This window comes from Atractosteus spatula, chromosome 8, assembly GCF_055471065.1.
Source record: "Atractosteus spatula isolate fAtrSpa1 chromosome 8, fAtrSpa1.hap1, whole genome shotgun sequence".
NCBI lineage: Eukaryota > Metazoa > Chordata > Actinopteri > Semionotiformes > Lepisosteidae > Atractosteus > Atractosteus spatula.
Window position 1 is genome coordinate 42,010,104 of NC_142713.1, and position 17,124 is coordinate 42,027,227.

General features: G+C 35.5%; 1 protein-coding gene across 4 annotated transcripts in view; it reads right to left on the bottom strand.

Moving 5' to 3' along the window:
- tbc1d22a (TBC1 domain family, member 22a) overlaps positions 1–17,124 on the bottom strand; it is a 214,806-nt gene that overhangs the window by 144,852 nt on the left and 52,830 nt on the right. For 2 of the 4 annotated variants that reach the window (XM_088923792.1, XM_088923796.1), the window contains exons 6-8: positions 7,148–7,276; positions 906–968; positions 15–80 (exon numbers count right to left, since the gene is read on the bottom strand). In XM_088923792.1, the coding sequence (XP_088779918.1) occupies positions 15–80; positions 906–968; positions 7,148–7,276 (258 nt within the window). The remainder of the gene's footprint in view (positions 1–14; positions 81–905; positions 969–7,147; positions 7,277–17,124) is intronic. The other 2 variants (XM_088923795.1, XM_088923794.1) reach the window with 2 other exon arrangements.

Here is a 17,124-nt window from a genome sequence, read left to right on the forward strand (position 1 = left end):
GTTCATTCTCTCACCTCTTGCACAGAAGCTTGTTGAAAGAGAGGAATAAGAGGATTAGTTCTTGGAATGTCAATGTGAATCTGCGGATAAAGAAAGAAAACAGAAGCACAAGCCAAATTATTATGGGTTGGCACAGCCATTAAAGGAAATCGTTAGTTTCACAAGGCTTCAAGCCAAGGGCCACATACAGCAGTGCCATCTTCTCTTTCTTCCTCTCAAGAGAGAAGGGAAACTGCTGAAACCCATTCAAACAGCACACTTCCTGTTTGTACTGAATTGTGCTAAGGTGTACCAAGGTTTGACCAACATAATCCAACCTGATTATATTTTCCTTGTAATTTATAAGATAATACATCTATTGTGGTCTTGAGAAAGAAGGTCATAAGAATCAGGACAGAAGAACACAAACCAGTTCCAATTAACTTCAATTAGCATTAGTTAGTTTATGACCTGATAAGCTTTTAAGCTTATAAGCTTTTTTACACAAACCCAACCCTCCATCCATTTTTTGTACAATTTGAGATTATTTCAGTCATTGATATATAGTTCTAAGAGTAGATTGCATTCTGGGGGATACTGTTTTTTGAAGTGAGGAAGATCATCTTCAATAACTATTGCGTTACTGGAAACTTTTAATTTAGAATTGTATTGAGCAACTTTGCCATTAATAGGCAAAGTCTTGCCTTAGTAAGCCAACTATATTGAGCAAATTACAAAGTGCAAAGGTTTGTATGAATGGCACAGAAGGTGAGAACAGGTACGGACAGTTGGTAAAACCTGAAGAGACCTTCACCCAATTCAGCAAACACACAGCGCATATGGACATTGTCTTCGGATTGTTATAATGGGATTGATGGATGAAATAGTGGAAAGAATCAACATGTTTTCAATCCCTTATTTCTTACCTCTGTTACTTTAGGCTGAAGTATTAAACTCTCAGGGCTCATACGAGGAATATCTATGTGAATCTGATGGTTCAGAAAAACAGCAAAAAAAACATACTTGAGAGCTGCATTTTAATGTTTTCATGGTACAAGACATAAATTCTACATGTACAGAAGAAAGTTACACACCCACAAAGTAAAATGTAATAAAATGTAACATGACTAAATTGTGAATGCTATACTTTAAACCCCATAAACTTTTATAATGTAGTTTAATTACAATCTAGATGTGGCGTATAGCAGCTTTTGCATTCGACCTGTTTTCATTTAAAGACATTTAAAGAATATGCTTGTGCTCTTGAGCATGTTTCATGATCTTCTGCTAGACCTTGCAGTAACTGGGAAGGAAATCATTCAGGAACTTGAGAAAGAAGGACTTAAAAGCCCTGGAATAAAAGTTAGGAAAGTCAGAGCAAAACACTAAACATCTGACATTAACAGTCAGGGAGATCAAGAAAATCCAAGTTAAAATGAGACTGGGGGCAGAACAGAGCAAAGGGAAAACAGGAGACATTACCCATACACAACTGTTCAGAAAAGAAAAATATATGTCCTATTGCCAATAAAACAATTTGGTCATAATTCTTACTTATGAATCCAAAGATACTCTCACTGTCAAACGTGATAGTTATTTCCAATACACTCCTAACAAATATTTCTCAGACTAAATATTTTAACAGACAGCTCCATCTGGTTTTAAGATTATATATTTGAATTCATTTAATTCAGACTGGAACATGTCTATGCATATTCATAAATCACACATTATACTGGCAGAAAGTGGCACAGATAAGGAGTAAGTATAAAATGCTTGTGTAATATTCAGTTAGATGCAGAAATTAACACTTCACCTCAAACAAGGCTCTATTCAAGAAAAAAAGGGTTAGACACTTCTTTAACAAGAGCTATATAATGCAATCAAACAAAAATATATTACATAAGTAAAACATAAAGGGCTTTTATATCAGTACTATGCATACAGTAGGGAAATTCTACCTTTATGGTTTTACGGGGTTCAGTTCCAACTTTTAAAGACTTTAAATATCTGACGGCTGACATTAATTAGCTTAGTTTCAATAACCAGTGATTTATCTGAAAACATTATAATGTATATATGCTTTGCTTTTGGATACAGCATAACTGAAAGTCTTTTTTCAAACCTGTGTATTTTTACGGTTTATTATTAGTACATCTCATCTTTTATATGCAATAACACTATGCTAAGTGTTAATTTAATGAGATGGCATTCATTTGAGCTGTTCTTTTGAAGTCTGTAATAAGTCTTTATAGATGGCCTTTCACGCTTTTCTTTTTAATCCCAGTCAGCCGCAAGTCAAAAAGGCAAGTACATCTACATTGCTATTTTAATCCCAGGATATTACAAGACAGGTTGAATGCACCTCTGCATGTATGCATTGCTGAAAAGCTAAATTGGAAAGCCCGTTTGTTTCACTGAGAACACACTATTGCCAGCTCTAAATGAAGTTGATTTAAATTATATAAAATTAAATTAAATAAAATTTAGTGACTGCACTAAATGAACCTTCTTTGGGGAAAAAAAACAATTACTTCTATCATTACTACTTCTTCTTCTTCTTCTTTTTCTTCTTCGAATTGCATGAAAACAGTGGTATGAAAGGACCACTTCCAACCTGGTGAACCTAACGTTGAATTTTTAAAAGCAAATGCGAATGCAAGCAATGATGAAATGAGGGGTCAATTAAACTGGGGTCAGCCCAGAAGCAATTCAGAAGAACCTAAAGGCACAAATGAGAGAAGGCCATTGGGCTAGATTATTTTTGTTTTTCTGTAGCTTTGAATCCAAGGATCTCATCCCACCATTTTTTGAAAGATGACGGGATATCAACTTCATCATCATCAGTGAGGAGTGTGTCAGACTGCTACAATACTTTGTGTTAAGAAATGCATCCTTTTCCCCAGTATTAAATGGTCTTCAGCTTAGTTTCCATTTGTGTTTTACTGTTATTTCTGAAGAACCACATGTTTATGTTTGCCAGTGCATGTAAGTACCTTGTAACTTTCTCTGTTGGAGATTAAAATACTTAGTTCTTTAAGGCTGTAAAAGCAGACAGACTCTATTGAATCCAGATCAGCATTACTGTTTCTTTTTTTTTATTGTGGTCAATCATAATTAATATTCAAAAGACTATGAAAGTGCACAATTTTAACATTACATATATTAAATAAGTATTAATTTAATACATTCTGCACTATTATATCAGGACATCACTTTCGATAAAGCACAAATACAATTTAGGGTCATAGTGGCCTGGAGCCTATCCTGGGAAGCGTTAACTAAATATTATAACATTATTTTGCCCTTTATTTGTTTTGTTGTTTTATTTTGTATCTCTCTTACAGCTCTCCTCTGGATTCCCATCTCCTTTCATTCTAGATTAAATGTTTTTTTTCAAAATATTTTTCTGTAGATCCTTGCTTCAAGGCAACTGTTGTTCATCTCATTCAGATATAATCCACTGTGTGTGTACAGATCACCTTTGACTAAAGGTTTTCAGTGGCAACATAACCTGAAGCACTCTCCAGCAATGATGTCCTCAACTGTATGTTTTGTTTACAGATTTTTACAGTTGTTCACAGTCTCATGGTGCAGACTGGATTCTGTGGCTCTGATGAGATGGGATGCTCCGACTCTCCTTCCAGTGTTGAAATGAACTATGAGCAATCTTTTGAGAAAATACCACTCACTCTGGACACACAATCATTGACAAAGGCCAAAAGATGTTTTCTTTTAAAAGATACTTTATCCAATGTTTGCTCCTTTGAAGACCATAAACCTTTTCCACTTGGTGGCCTAAATTGAATCCCACTCTGTGCCAAATGGTCAAATAAAGGTCCAATGTACATCCACTACCACCAATCAGATATATTTAAAAACTTGGGATTCCTGGGAATAATGCAAAATAATGTTATAATATTCCTGGGAATTCCATGGGGGGAACAGTAGTTTGCTTATTACCCTTCCTTTGGAATCCATGTGATAAAGATGGCATCTGATCATTTTCATTGACATGTGAGCATGTTTTGTAACCAATTATCACAATTCAACTTTGAAACTTTTCTTCAGAGAATAAGTGCTCCTTCAACTTGATAATGATGTCCAGAATCTGGATGAAAAGTTATTTTTATATTCAAGATAATTAAAACATCAATGATGAATTATAGAGGAGAAATTTCACAATCGCTTTTGTCAACGTCTGGTTGATCAACTTCTCACCTTGAACAAAATTAATCTGTTCTTCAGAAAGGCTTGTTTGTGTCATTGTCACAGATTGAGTCATACTCTGGCCTGGATGTGTGCTCATTACTACCACTTAGCATGTGACTGGAACATTCATGGGAATCCTGGAAATGTCTAAATATTTATATGTATGCCCCCACAGTTAAATAATAATAAAGACTATAAAGAAATATTTTGAGGCACAGGACAAAAAACGTAAGAAAAATGAAACCAGATAGATCAGTGGTTCTCAAACTGTGGTACGCGTACCGGCAGTGGTACGTGGCGTGCCGCCCGGTGGTACGCCAAATGACCCTGGAACTGTGTTGTGTGCGCTGAAAAATCGGGACGGGTTTTCATATTTTGTATTTTAATACGTGTCGAATACGCAGCCTATGTACTACGATACATTGCGTGCTAATACTTCAGTGGACACAAGAGATACTCTGTAATTCTATACGACTCTATAGGAATGCGTGCTACGGATGCAAGTGACCAATTGTATTTAAAAAAAGCTACTGTATCTCCAGCAAATAGGGAGAAAGGAGAATGTGCGTGATTTTGGAACAATGCCAACGTTGTAAACACAGGAATGCATAGAAATACGTGCTACGAACGCAGGTAATCTTGTGAGCACACGAAAGCGTGATACCAGAAAAATATTTAATAACTGTTCTAATTTAAGAAAAATACACCGAGCGTCTCTGTGTTTCGCTCCCATGCGCATGAAATAAAAACTTTAAATAAATACGGAAATAAAAACGGAAACGCGGAAAAATGCAAGCTTGCGGATTGCTAAAGCAGGTAAGCTACACTATTTTGAAGAACCTTATTTACCGTTGGCAAAAGAGCTGACACGTATTAAGTGTGGAGAAAAAGCTGCTAAACAGCTCAACCTGCTGCCCCCCTCCCCGTGAAAGACACAGTCATTCATAGAATTACTGAAATGAAGGATTATATCAAACGTACACTGATAGAGCGCGTTAAGATGAGCAGCAATTAGATGAGTCTGTAGTCGATTTGGTCAATTTGCTCGTTTACGTTAGATACAAGTTTGAGGGTACGTCCCATGAAGACTTTCTGTTCTGTAAACCGCTACCAACAGGAACTACAGGAGAGCACATATTTCAGCTTCTGAATAAATTTATCGAAGAGAACGGCCTCGACTGGATAAAATGCATCTGAGTTTGTACAGACGGTGCTAGAGCAATGACAAGCCGACATAACGGTGTAGTTGCACGAATTAGAGAGGTTGCTCCAGAAATTAATGGTTTTATTGCAACATCCACCGCGAGACCTTTGCCGTCAAGAAAATGCCTGACGATTTAATATCTGTTAGACTCGAAAAATTGTATCAAGGTTCGAAAAATTAATTCACCTCTGCTTTGCTCAACTAAACAGGCTCACCCCTCTCACTGAAATGGTGCTTTTTTATTAGTTGTTGTTAATGGTTTTTTTCCTGTAAAACACTTTGAGAAGCCACCTTTAAAGGCGCTATATCAAATAAAGTTTATTATTATAATATTTATTATATGTGTGTGTGTGTGATTGTGTGCGCACACGCACGCTCATGCTCATGAGAATTTCTGGGGTTCCTATGAGATGATGACTTGTAGGTGGTACTTGGATGCTTTGGTTGGATTAGGGGTGGTACTTGGTCCAAAAAGTTTGAGAACCACTGAGATAGATGATTTCATTATCTTTTTTCATTTGAACCACAAATGAACGAGTAGTTTCAGATACAGTACTTATACAGTATATTATATAGACAACGTGACTTGTGTCTACATACAGACAGCACATTTATATACACACAAACATACACAACTCTGCCTGAACATAGCATGTCTTATGACGGCACTGGATCCTATTTGATATCACTGTGTCTGACAGATGCTGTATCTTATTTTTTCCCCTAAAAGTTTAATTTCAACAGTAATTTAGACTTCACTTAAATCACTATCCTGCTATTTCCTTATCCATTAATTTGCAGCTCAGAATATCTGCGATGTTCTAGGATGTTGTTTTGCAGTTAATAATTTCCAACTTTCACATTGACCAGCAATACAATAGTTTTTCCAATCAAAAACTGAATAGGATTGGTATTCATATGTCATACATTGTACTATGTTTGACCAATGTTTAACAAATGAGCATAGGCCATTTGGACGTCTTGCTCGTTGATCTTATATCTGACATACATGATTATGCACATATATTTATTTTACTTGTCTTCTTTTCTGCAAGGCAAAGCATATCCTTAATTTTTGTGGTGTAGTACCTCAATATGAAAATACTTTAAAGAGTAAATTTACTTTGTTTTTTAGTGGTGTGTACATAAAAGCCCAGAATGTATGGGAAGTGTAGAATGTATTAAAATGTATATTCTCACAAGCAAAGCATTTGAATCTCAAGTGTACAGATAGAGCTGTAAATGTTCATTGTGTGCATATATATTTAAATATATGCATGTATATATACTTTATATACAACTTAAAAGCAGAGAACAAAAAGTCATTTCCACAATTTATTATACCTTGAGAACAGGTATCAAGTCCCTTAAAAGAGCATATCTACAGTTCCTATGAACTCACTACCTCACACAGCCGTTTTAATAGAGCTTTTCCATTTTTAAAATACCTAAAATAGACCGACAAGTATAAATGGCCAGAAAACAGTTATTTGAAGGTTTTTAATACAAAATGTTGCTATTTTAATGAAAATATTAAACACATCTCAGAGCAGTCACAGAATATGGTCAAAATAAACCGAAATACTTGAACTTCAAGTTTGCCTACAATTGGTCTCTTGCTCTCATTGTCAGCTGCCTTCTATACTCATTCTGCTACAAATTCAGGATTAAACACAAAGGGACTTAATACCACCTCTGTTTAAAATTAACAATGACAGTAACAGAATAATAACATTTAGATTGATGCCTTACCTGCCTGTAAGTATCCTGATGGTGTTCATCGTTTCTAGAGTCATAGTACTGCTCAATGAAACCAAAATATTCTTGTCTTTTTCTCTGCAATGTGCTCTCTCTTCTTTCTGCATTTGCAGGAAGATACCCCTGCAGAAAAAAAGACTATCACACTTTGCAATAGAACCACAGGTTTCTTACATTTGGAATGAAGTATGACTGACAAATGGTTATTGTTTTAAAACAACTGATGTACTTTTGAACCATAGTTTACAAAAAAAAAAGTTACAAAGAAGTCATTCAGCTCGTTATTCTTGTTTGGTCAATAGCAGCTACAGTAAGTGAACCCATTACGTCATTCTGCTGTTTCTTGAAGGATCCCACTAACAAAGCTTCAAACACACATTTGAGTAGTTAGGTAGACATCTTCCTGGAAGTGCCTTCTATTTTCAGTCCTAAACGTACCTAATTAATTCCCACTACTGCTTGAATGATAAATAGAATGTCTTTGCTGTTATCTGTGAAAGATACTATATGTAAGAAGCAACTAAGAGGGGCACTGGAAACATATCCAAAATGTTGTCCTCAATCGTCATCATACACAGACAATGCTTAATAAATAGTGGATGAGGAAAGTATGATTTCAAATTAATGGTTTAATTCTTAGAAATACATCTCAAGCACAATGAATTTCCACACAGACTGTCACCAACATGAAGTTTCTAGAACTGTTTTCTCACCAGCAAGAAGCACAGGAAAACATCTGGTTTACAGGATGTAAAAAAGCAAGACTACCAACATATTTTGTGCAGCTCTTTTCCCATGATTGTCACAGGTTGTGACTTTCCTGATATTAAGGTTCCGGAAATGTTACATTTACCAACGTGAGAAAGTATCTTTTCATTAATATAGCCCTAATATTTAGGGGTACATTTGAATGTTTCCCCCCAGATGACCAATTGGAGTTGAGTTCACCCCCGAAAAAGAAGGCATTATGTCTTAAAAACGAAAGCAGCTGGGAACAGCACAAACGCAACACTAACAAATGAGACTGGTCCGGTTCTGCTACGACGTTGTATGGGGGCTGAGTGACATCACACTTCCAAAAAAGAAGGTGTTATATGTCAGGAACAAAAGCAGCTGGGAAGTTACTTTCAATGGCACAAACCGGCACAAACGTAGCACAAACGAATGAGAATGGTTCGGCTTTCCTATGACGTTGTAGAGGGGCTGAGTGACGTCACAACCCTGAAAAAATGTTACGACCCCAAGTGTCTAGGGGTAAAGGGGTGTAACATTTAGGATAATTCTTTTGGAAGCAGGGGGGGTTTTGGTGAAGGACTAGGAAGCGTGATAACAAGGGTAAGGAACTAGAGTGGTGCCAAAGGAAAGAAAATAACAAACAAAAATGGAGCTGGCTAGGACAGTGAGGGAAAGCTAATCTGACTACAAAAGAAAACCCGAAACACACGGTCTTCGGCGTCTTCAACACCCTAGCTAACCTGCACTGACTACCCAAAACCATACAAGACAAACGGCACTCACCCGTACTAACTAGTGTACTAATACAAAATCAACTAAGTGTGTAAAGTGTACCCAGCAACCTAACTAACCTTATATACAAAAGTTCACACAAAAACGCAAGTGAACCAGGAATACAAATAAGGGAAAACAAGAGTAATCAACAGGAGCAGGGTACAAAAGAACACAAAAGTTGAACATGTAACACTGGGGCAAGGTAATGACAAAACAAGGATGAACACACAAACAAACGAAAATACAAAGAAACTAACAAAAAAAACAACAAAGCAACAAAGCCGGAGCTATACGAAAATACACACACAAAGCAAAACAAACCAACAAACGAAGCCGAAGCAATAACCAGAAGCGAAGCGAAGCGATAACCAAAACCAAACGGGACCGAAGTCAAACGAAAGGCCTCTCCTTGCTGAAAACCTCCATGTTATATGCTGAATAAGATGTGTTCTGATTGGCTGAGGGCTGATTGATGATGACATCATATTGAAACAGTGGTGTGATGGTTGGCCAATGGGGAAGGGAGAACAATCAAGGGTCAGCAGTGTGGACATAACAGAAAAAACACATACAGAACACACACTGGGACGTAACAAAAAACAAGTTGCTATATCTCGGAAACAAAAGCAGCACAAATGCTACTTTCAATGGCACCTATGTAGCACTAACAAATGAGGTAGGTTGCATTGTTTGTGCTGTTTGTAGGGGGGGCAACTTCACAGAGCTTAACTATCCTTTTTGATAATTCAATCATCATTCTCTGCCCAAATACTCCTTATGTACCATAGTATATTTACTTGGAAACCGATGCCCTTTTTATTGAGAAAGGGACACTTTCACCAGCAATTACAAAGGCAATTACACCATCAAGTGAAGGTGACAGCCATCCTACTACATTGCATTTGACATACACTGACTGTATATTTCTATGATAGAAAAACAGGATAATTTCCAAAGCTCCTAAACTACAATGACGGTGTGCCTACAACATTTATTCATAATGTTTTAACCTTTAAATTAGTACAATAACTTAACTGTTGTATTCATTTTTTGTGAATAAAAATATGTACACACACTACAATGTGCTATAGGTCTACAATGTGCTATTATTAAATAAACTGGACTATTCAGTGTTTGAATAATGTTGATGGAAAAATTCTCAATATTCTATTACAGTCTGTACGTGAATTGATATGTCTTGCAGGAAACTGCAGTACTGTGGACATCTAGTGGTTTTAGGTTCAAAGAAGGTAGAGCAAGAGAGATGAGCAAGGATGAAGAATTGCGTCTGTTACTTAGAAACAAGTAGTAAGTCTCTAGAGTATACATGATGAAACAGGATTCATCACAGTAACTACTGTGGCTTTTCCACATCGGGAAACATGGCCTGCAATAATAACATCATCACATTTGTGTAATCATTGTTATTTATAAAATATAAAGTAATTTTGTTTTGGCTAGTTTTATAACCACTTAAATTTTGGATCTGATCAGTTAAGTTTAGTCAAATATGTTCAAATAACACAGTTTTTAATGCAAAGAGATTAAGAGGATTGGTTTCTCATATACTACTCTATTATAGTAAGTTCTTCTATTATTACAGATTTTACATTTTAAGATGGACAATGTCCTTTTTTACTTTGTTTTATGCCAATATTGAGTAGTGAATATGCTACACTCAGCAACTGGAGCCAAAGGTTATGAAAAAAGACTCAGAGGCAAAATGTAAGGTATTTGTACTGTATAACCTCGGACAGGGACTGCATGTGTCAGAAAACAGGGAAGTTATCAATACATGTCATGTATTATCAATTTAAGTAGATTAGATTTTTCATAAAAAGTACCCATCACATCATTCCATTTCTTAAGGTATCAAATGTAGGGTTATAAATATATTCTAAAGCAATGCTGAAGGGACTTCAGTAGCCCTGTGCAAATGTATTTATCAAAGGTTTTGCTTTTCTTTTACCACAAATTGCTTCAGTTAACAAAATCACCAACAATTTAAAAAGAACACTGTTTTCATATGTAGACAGGTTATAGAATATCAAAATATTACACAAATAATTACAATAATAAAAACTCAGTTCTTGTAAATGTCTCCTGTGTTACCTACCACAGCAACAGTTGGTGTTCTGGGTAAACATTTACCTTTTCATCACATTATCATTTTAATAGGGAAGAGAATGGTTTGGTCTGATATTAAACACGCATTGTATTCCAGTAGAATTACATTATGCAGAAACTAAAAAAAAATAATAATCGCCCCAATAACAAAAAGAAAAATTGTTCTGGTGGAGATTAGCACTGGTGCTTAATGTGTGTAATGAGATAAGTATTTCTGGTATTGTGTTGAAGAGATCCCCCGCTGCTTAAATCCCCTTAAAATTCACATCTTGCATGGAAGAGAACACTTGCATAAATAAAGGATGTGGTCTGTAAAAATAACATTTTGTTTTTTATGATACTGACTTCTTTATCTTTTACACAACTAAATCCCCACATTACATATTTCTACATATATTCTGTTAGGATGAGTTCCTTTTGCATTACACAAAAGATAAAAAAAATACTATTTTTTTTCAGTAGCAACTGAACTAGTTTTTTATTACACCATAAATCAACACTCACAATATCCTTCATTACCTTATAGTATTACTTTTATATTATCTAATAGTAAAGCAAAGATGTACTAAAGAATGTCTATTTTTCTGCAAGTGCTTTAGGTTTACTTTTCCATATGCAAATATACAAGTCAAGTTAAGCCAATGCTCTAAAAAGGCATCCAAGCACTCACAAAAACATCAATATCAACTCAGTACTTTAATCGCCACCAGAAATATCAATCGGCTCAACACCTACTCAACCAGCTTACACTTTCTCACTGATTAGACAAGAAACACAGGAGGCTGCTGGCAGGGTCTGCCAAGTCAGGCAAACAGGTGAATTGCTGGCACAAGCTCTTTGTCCTCAAGGGAGTTAAGACTGGCAGACAGACAGAATCCACCTGTGAACTGATCTAAATCATCTTGTAGGTGAGAATTACAACTGATTGTTTGTTATGCAGGTTTATTCAAAAACTTCTGTTGTCGCTCCCCCAGCGGCTAACGATTCATGTATTCTTCCAGTGGAATTAACAATCCTACAAGATTTCATTTCATATCCATAAGAACCCCATATCAACCTCTTTGCAGTTACCAATGTTCACATTCATTCATATACTCACAGTTTTTCTAAGAAAAAGATTTTTTTACAGATGCAATTCATTACTCTTTGTCTTTAAATGGTTTTCCCCAGTTTCTGAAAGTTCATCTTTCTGAATTTCTATTACTGCTTCTAATATAACCAGTGAATACCATGAGAATCAGTAAATGCTTAGCCTACATACTGTAAGATTATAAAAATACATAACCTCCTCAGCTTTTAAGATCACTTTTGCTAAAATGCAAAGAAACTCTGCTGACTAACTCTAAAATACCATTCTGACAGTTGTGAAGACAGCTCTCTACCACAGTGATTACTGAAGAGAGTGGTTTAATTAAAGGTAGCTCTGCGTTTCTTTTTTTGCATTATGCAACACTCTTTACTCGAGATGCCGTTTTGCTTCCATATGCCAACAAAATTGAGCCAGACAACTTAATGCCAGCTTTCTCTTTGGCTACAAAGCACAAAAAGGTAATTTTAGCTCTGACTGCTTTCTATATATATGTTGCTCCAGGTTTAAAAAAAATAAGTGATTCAAATATTTTGTATTATTTGAATATATTATATATCAGATTTTAACAGTTTTATTTTTTATTAGTTGCATGGCTGAATTTCAGTAAAATGGATAACTTTCACGTCATCATGAACTGAGACCTAGTAAAGGACTGAATCAATACTTGAAGTAAATTCCTGTTCTACATCATACATAATTAGAATGCCTACATATGCACTCTTCACTGTACTAATATGCATGTTTATTTTACATCCTTCCCTAAAATAAAATCAGATCAATATATAAACAAATATTCTTTATTTTATTTAACTTGATGTTTGTTTAGATATTTTCACAAAACATGTGTTATGTTAAGTAATATAAGCAGATAATGCTATATTCATTTCCTATTTTCATTTAGCATTACTGCATCTACTATTTGATTTGATAAAGGTCCGTGAAGTGAATCAAGTTCTTAAATTTGTAACATTTGTAGAACTTTTTAATTGTGCTCTGAAAATCCTTAGCAGATGTCTGTACCATAAAAAGAAAGTCTCATGATAAAATAATTGATTACAGGAAAATTTACTGCCGCAGAAGTCCATTAATCACCAAACCTACAACCCATGTGTGCTCATTTTTTATTCTTTTTTGTAGACAGTTTCTACAACAAGATGTATGTTAGCAATGCCATCCCCTTTAAACCAGAAATAAGTGCTATTAGCATATGTCAGTGTAATTAAGCTTAATTGATAATGTACTTTGTAGGTTTTAGATATTGGTCGATGAATGTGCATAACAAGAAGATGATCATTTTTTGATGAATGATATAGCAGACCAAAGTAAAATTCCACAAAAGTTGTAATAAAACATTGACAGAAAAGAATAGTTATTAGTTGGGTTCTCTATTTTTCAGGCTAGCCGCCAACCATTCTAAATCGAGCTGATGTCTGCTATGCAGATATAACATAAAGCAATCAATACACAGGTTTGTAGAAAATGAATGCAGACATACTAGAATGAAACGTAATACTGACCTCCAAACTTACAAATTAATTTAATTGCAAATTCCGCACAGTCAATATATCATCGGGTTTTTCATAAAATACATTTAACTTAGATCATATTTTTAAAGTTGTGAAACAGACGAGTAAAGAAGACAGATTGTAGGATTGTAAATATGGGAGCAGTCTTTAAAATGGAAAGTCTTGGGCATAAAAGACGTTGTATTTTTGGAAGGACTTTATGTGTTATACTGAGCACCAAAATAACTTATCACTATATGCATGTTTAAAAAAATAAAAGTATGAAGATTTATTAAATATATTTACTGTATTAACTGTTTTGGGCTGGACTTTGATTTTTTGATCAGTCATGACTGGCTATGATAAACTAAAGTGACTATTGGTATTGTATTAGCACAAAATTGCCACATTAGTGAGAGAGCTGATTTAGCACAGGTAATTTAATCTGTTGAATGTAAAAAGAGATGAAAAGAAAGAAAAACACAAAAAGGAACCAATATGCCTTGTTTTTCAACAGGATAACACCTTAGAACTAGCAATGCAGCCAAGTCCTCTTTAGTGAGGTTTTAGGACACCTTGATACCATAGGAGTCGGTCAGCATAGTGTAGACATGCAAAGGTTCATACCAGGATGTAATGGCCTGGTAATGCCTGGTTACTACAGAACTCATTGTATAACTGAGAGCATCCTGAATGCTTTGCATTACATTGATTAAGTCCTTTCATGCGGGCTCATTCTGACATGTTAGCATTTCTTCTGAACAACGTGTGCCATCATTCTGCATGTATAATCGATGGCTTTCTGAGGAGATGAAATAAGACAGTTAAGCTGGATGCCCTAATTTCCAGACACGGGCCCCACTGAATGTTTATGGATGGGTTTTGATGATGTGATGCATCACTATTTCAGAATCCAGTGAACAGGCACTTGTTTGTTCTTGTCCAGAATCTGTAAAAGGAATGGAACAGAATTCCACAAGACCCCTTTTGCAACATGATGAAAAGTAAGTCATGCAAATCAGTGGCTTACTGTTTCCAATAGCTGCCATGTCCTTTAATCATTGGATTTCAGATTGTTCATGACAAATTTTAACCATTTTACCTGTCAGGTCTGTTTAATGGGGAACACAATGGCACAGCAGTAAGCACTGCTGTTTCTCAGCACTAGGGCCCTGGGTTTAATTCTTGGGATGCTACTTCATGAAAGCCGTATGTATTCCCCATGTTCACATGGGTTTCCTCTGGGTGCTCTAGTTTCCTCTCACAATCTAAAAACATACTGGTAGGTTGTTTGGCTTCTGGGAAAACTGCCCCTGGTGTGTGTTTGTGTCCGTATGCACCCTGCAATGGACTGGGTGCTTCCTGCCTTGTGACCGTTGCTTGCTGGGATAGGCACCAGCTCTCCCACGAGCGTGTGCTGCAGTGGTTCTTAACCTGCGGCCCACCACACACGAAAGTGTGGCCGGCAACGTCCGACCCCTTTTTAATAAATTACATTTGTTTGCAGCCGGTTCCTTCGATAAAAAAATAATAACAAATTAAAATTAGGTAGACCTCACAGCCCCGCTAAGAGCAATACCCACGTGATTCAAGTGACAGGTCTCTCAAGATACATAATCTCAGAAAAACTGCTATGGCCAAGCAGAAAATTATGCGAGCTACTTTGAAAGTGTCCCAGGCGGTGACGCTAGCCACGTTCAAAATTTCATGGCTACTCGCTAAACACGGCAAACCATTCAGTGATGGTGAACTAGTAAAGAACTGTTTTATTTAATCACAATGTCTCTTTGAAGACTTGAGCAACAAGAGCGAGATAATATGCAGGATTAAAAAGCTTACAGCTAAGCAACAACACAGTTACGCAACAAATAGCAGAAATGTCAGAGAACTTGACAGCACAGTAAAGGCTAAAGTAGCTGCTGCTTTTACTCTGAGTATAGCTTCAGACAAATCTACGGATATTAGGGATGTGGCTCAGCTTTGCATTTGGGTCAGATGTGTGATTTCGGAAATGTTTGAAATTACTGAAGATTTACAGTCATTAATGACCACTTAGATGGGTTTGGGTTCAACAACCAATAGAAAAGTCCTTTGCTTCAGTCTAAGTAATGTTTAAAATCTCAAACAAGGCAAAGCTTTTTATCAACTCCTTCTCCCAGCTGTTGCAGACAGTGAGGCAATTTGTCAAATATACACACCATCAATATTAGCTAAATGGGAAACTTTGGTTAATTGCCTGTGTAGAGTTGTCCTTCACCACATACCTTGTAGCAGTTTTACTGGACTAAGCAGACAAGGCAGAGATGATGCTGGCTAATACTTGTAAAACAAAATATCGAAAAGAATTCTTTTGTTGCTGAATGTGACAAAAACTGCAAAAAAATGTATATTCAAATAAAGGTACACAGTAAATAATTCATGATTCAAAATTCAATTCCTTTTGAAATTCCATGCACAGGTTAAAAAGTTTAACTAAGTCTGTATGAAGGCAATTTAATATACAAGAAGAATCACAATTGTAATACTTTTCTATGAATGTACTATACTTTTAGACTGCAATTACAAGATTCCTAATCTTCAATAATATATGTTAAAGGGTAATACGTTTGCTTTAATAAAAATGAAGAAATATGTTCTCTTGAATTTCACAAGATGTGCAAAACTGAACCCTTTTCTAAATGTAATATATAGAGGAAAAAGCACAATTATTTTTAAACAAAAAAAATCACAATATTATTTTGTTAAATGAGATAGCTGTCAGGTGAATTGTTTTGTATACACATAATGCAATATATTATAGCATTAAATTGTCTTATTTGGCATGTATCTGTGCTGTTTCAATATTTTTGTTAACTGTAATTATCATCTCTATCTTTTGTTGCCCATATTGCTGTAAATGCATCTGTCTATATATACACTATTAAATATTTGGTGATGAACTGCAAGAAAGTAGGCATTATGAGTTCTCACAAACATGGCTACAAGCAGGATCTTCAAAAGAGTATAAATTAAGGAGCCTCCTTAAGTAAACAAAATAATTATATTTTAAGAATTGTACATCAATATCTGATGAGGTGCATTGCACCTTCACAAGTTTCAAAGAGCTTACCACAATGTTTTTTACAGTGCAGATCAAGTTCTAATTCACACAATTTTATTAAAGGATAAATCTCAACTGGAGAACAATAAGTAATTTTTTTTTAATCAAATTATGTGCATTGCACCATACTTTCAGAGCTTGCCTTTTTTAGTGATCAGTCCTGAGGTTTGGTCTAACAAGAACTTACAAGCTTGTATTTCAAAGCCTCTACAGAAACAAGCTGTGACTGTGAGAAAAAGGTCATGTTTCTTTCATGTCACCAAAGACTTTGTTATCACTTGCCTACTCAGCTGGTTGAAAAATAAAAAATCTATTCCTGTATCATCTCAGGTTCCTGCCAAGACATTTATTTGCACTTTTACATTTGTTATAATTTGGAAGTGTTATTATAAAAACCATTTTAATTAGTTTTGCCATTTTTATGCACATTATTCACAATTGCAGATTCGACAACTCTTCTTTTCTAACTGTAAAGTTGGAATGTAAAGTTAGATTATTTGCAAATTAATGCAATTAATAAAGACTAGGTAATATATCAAGAAAGGGTGCTTTGGAGGAAGATGGCATTAATATACAAAAGTGAGTGACCTCACAGCTGATTGAGAGCTACTTTAAGGATGTAAGAGCCCATCAGAAAGAG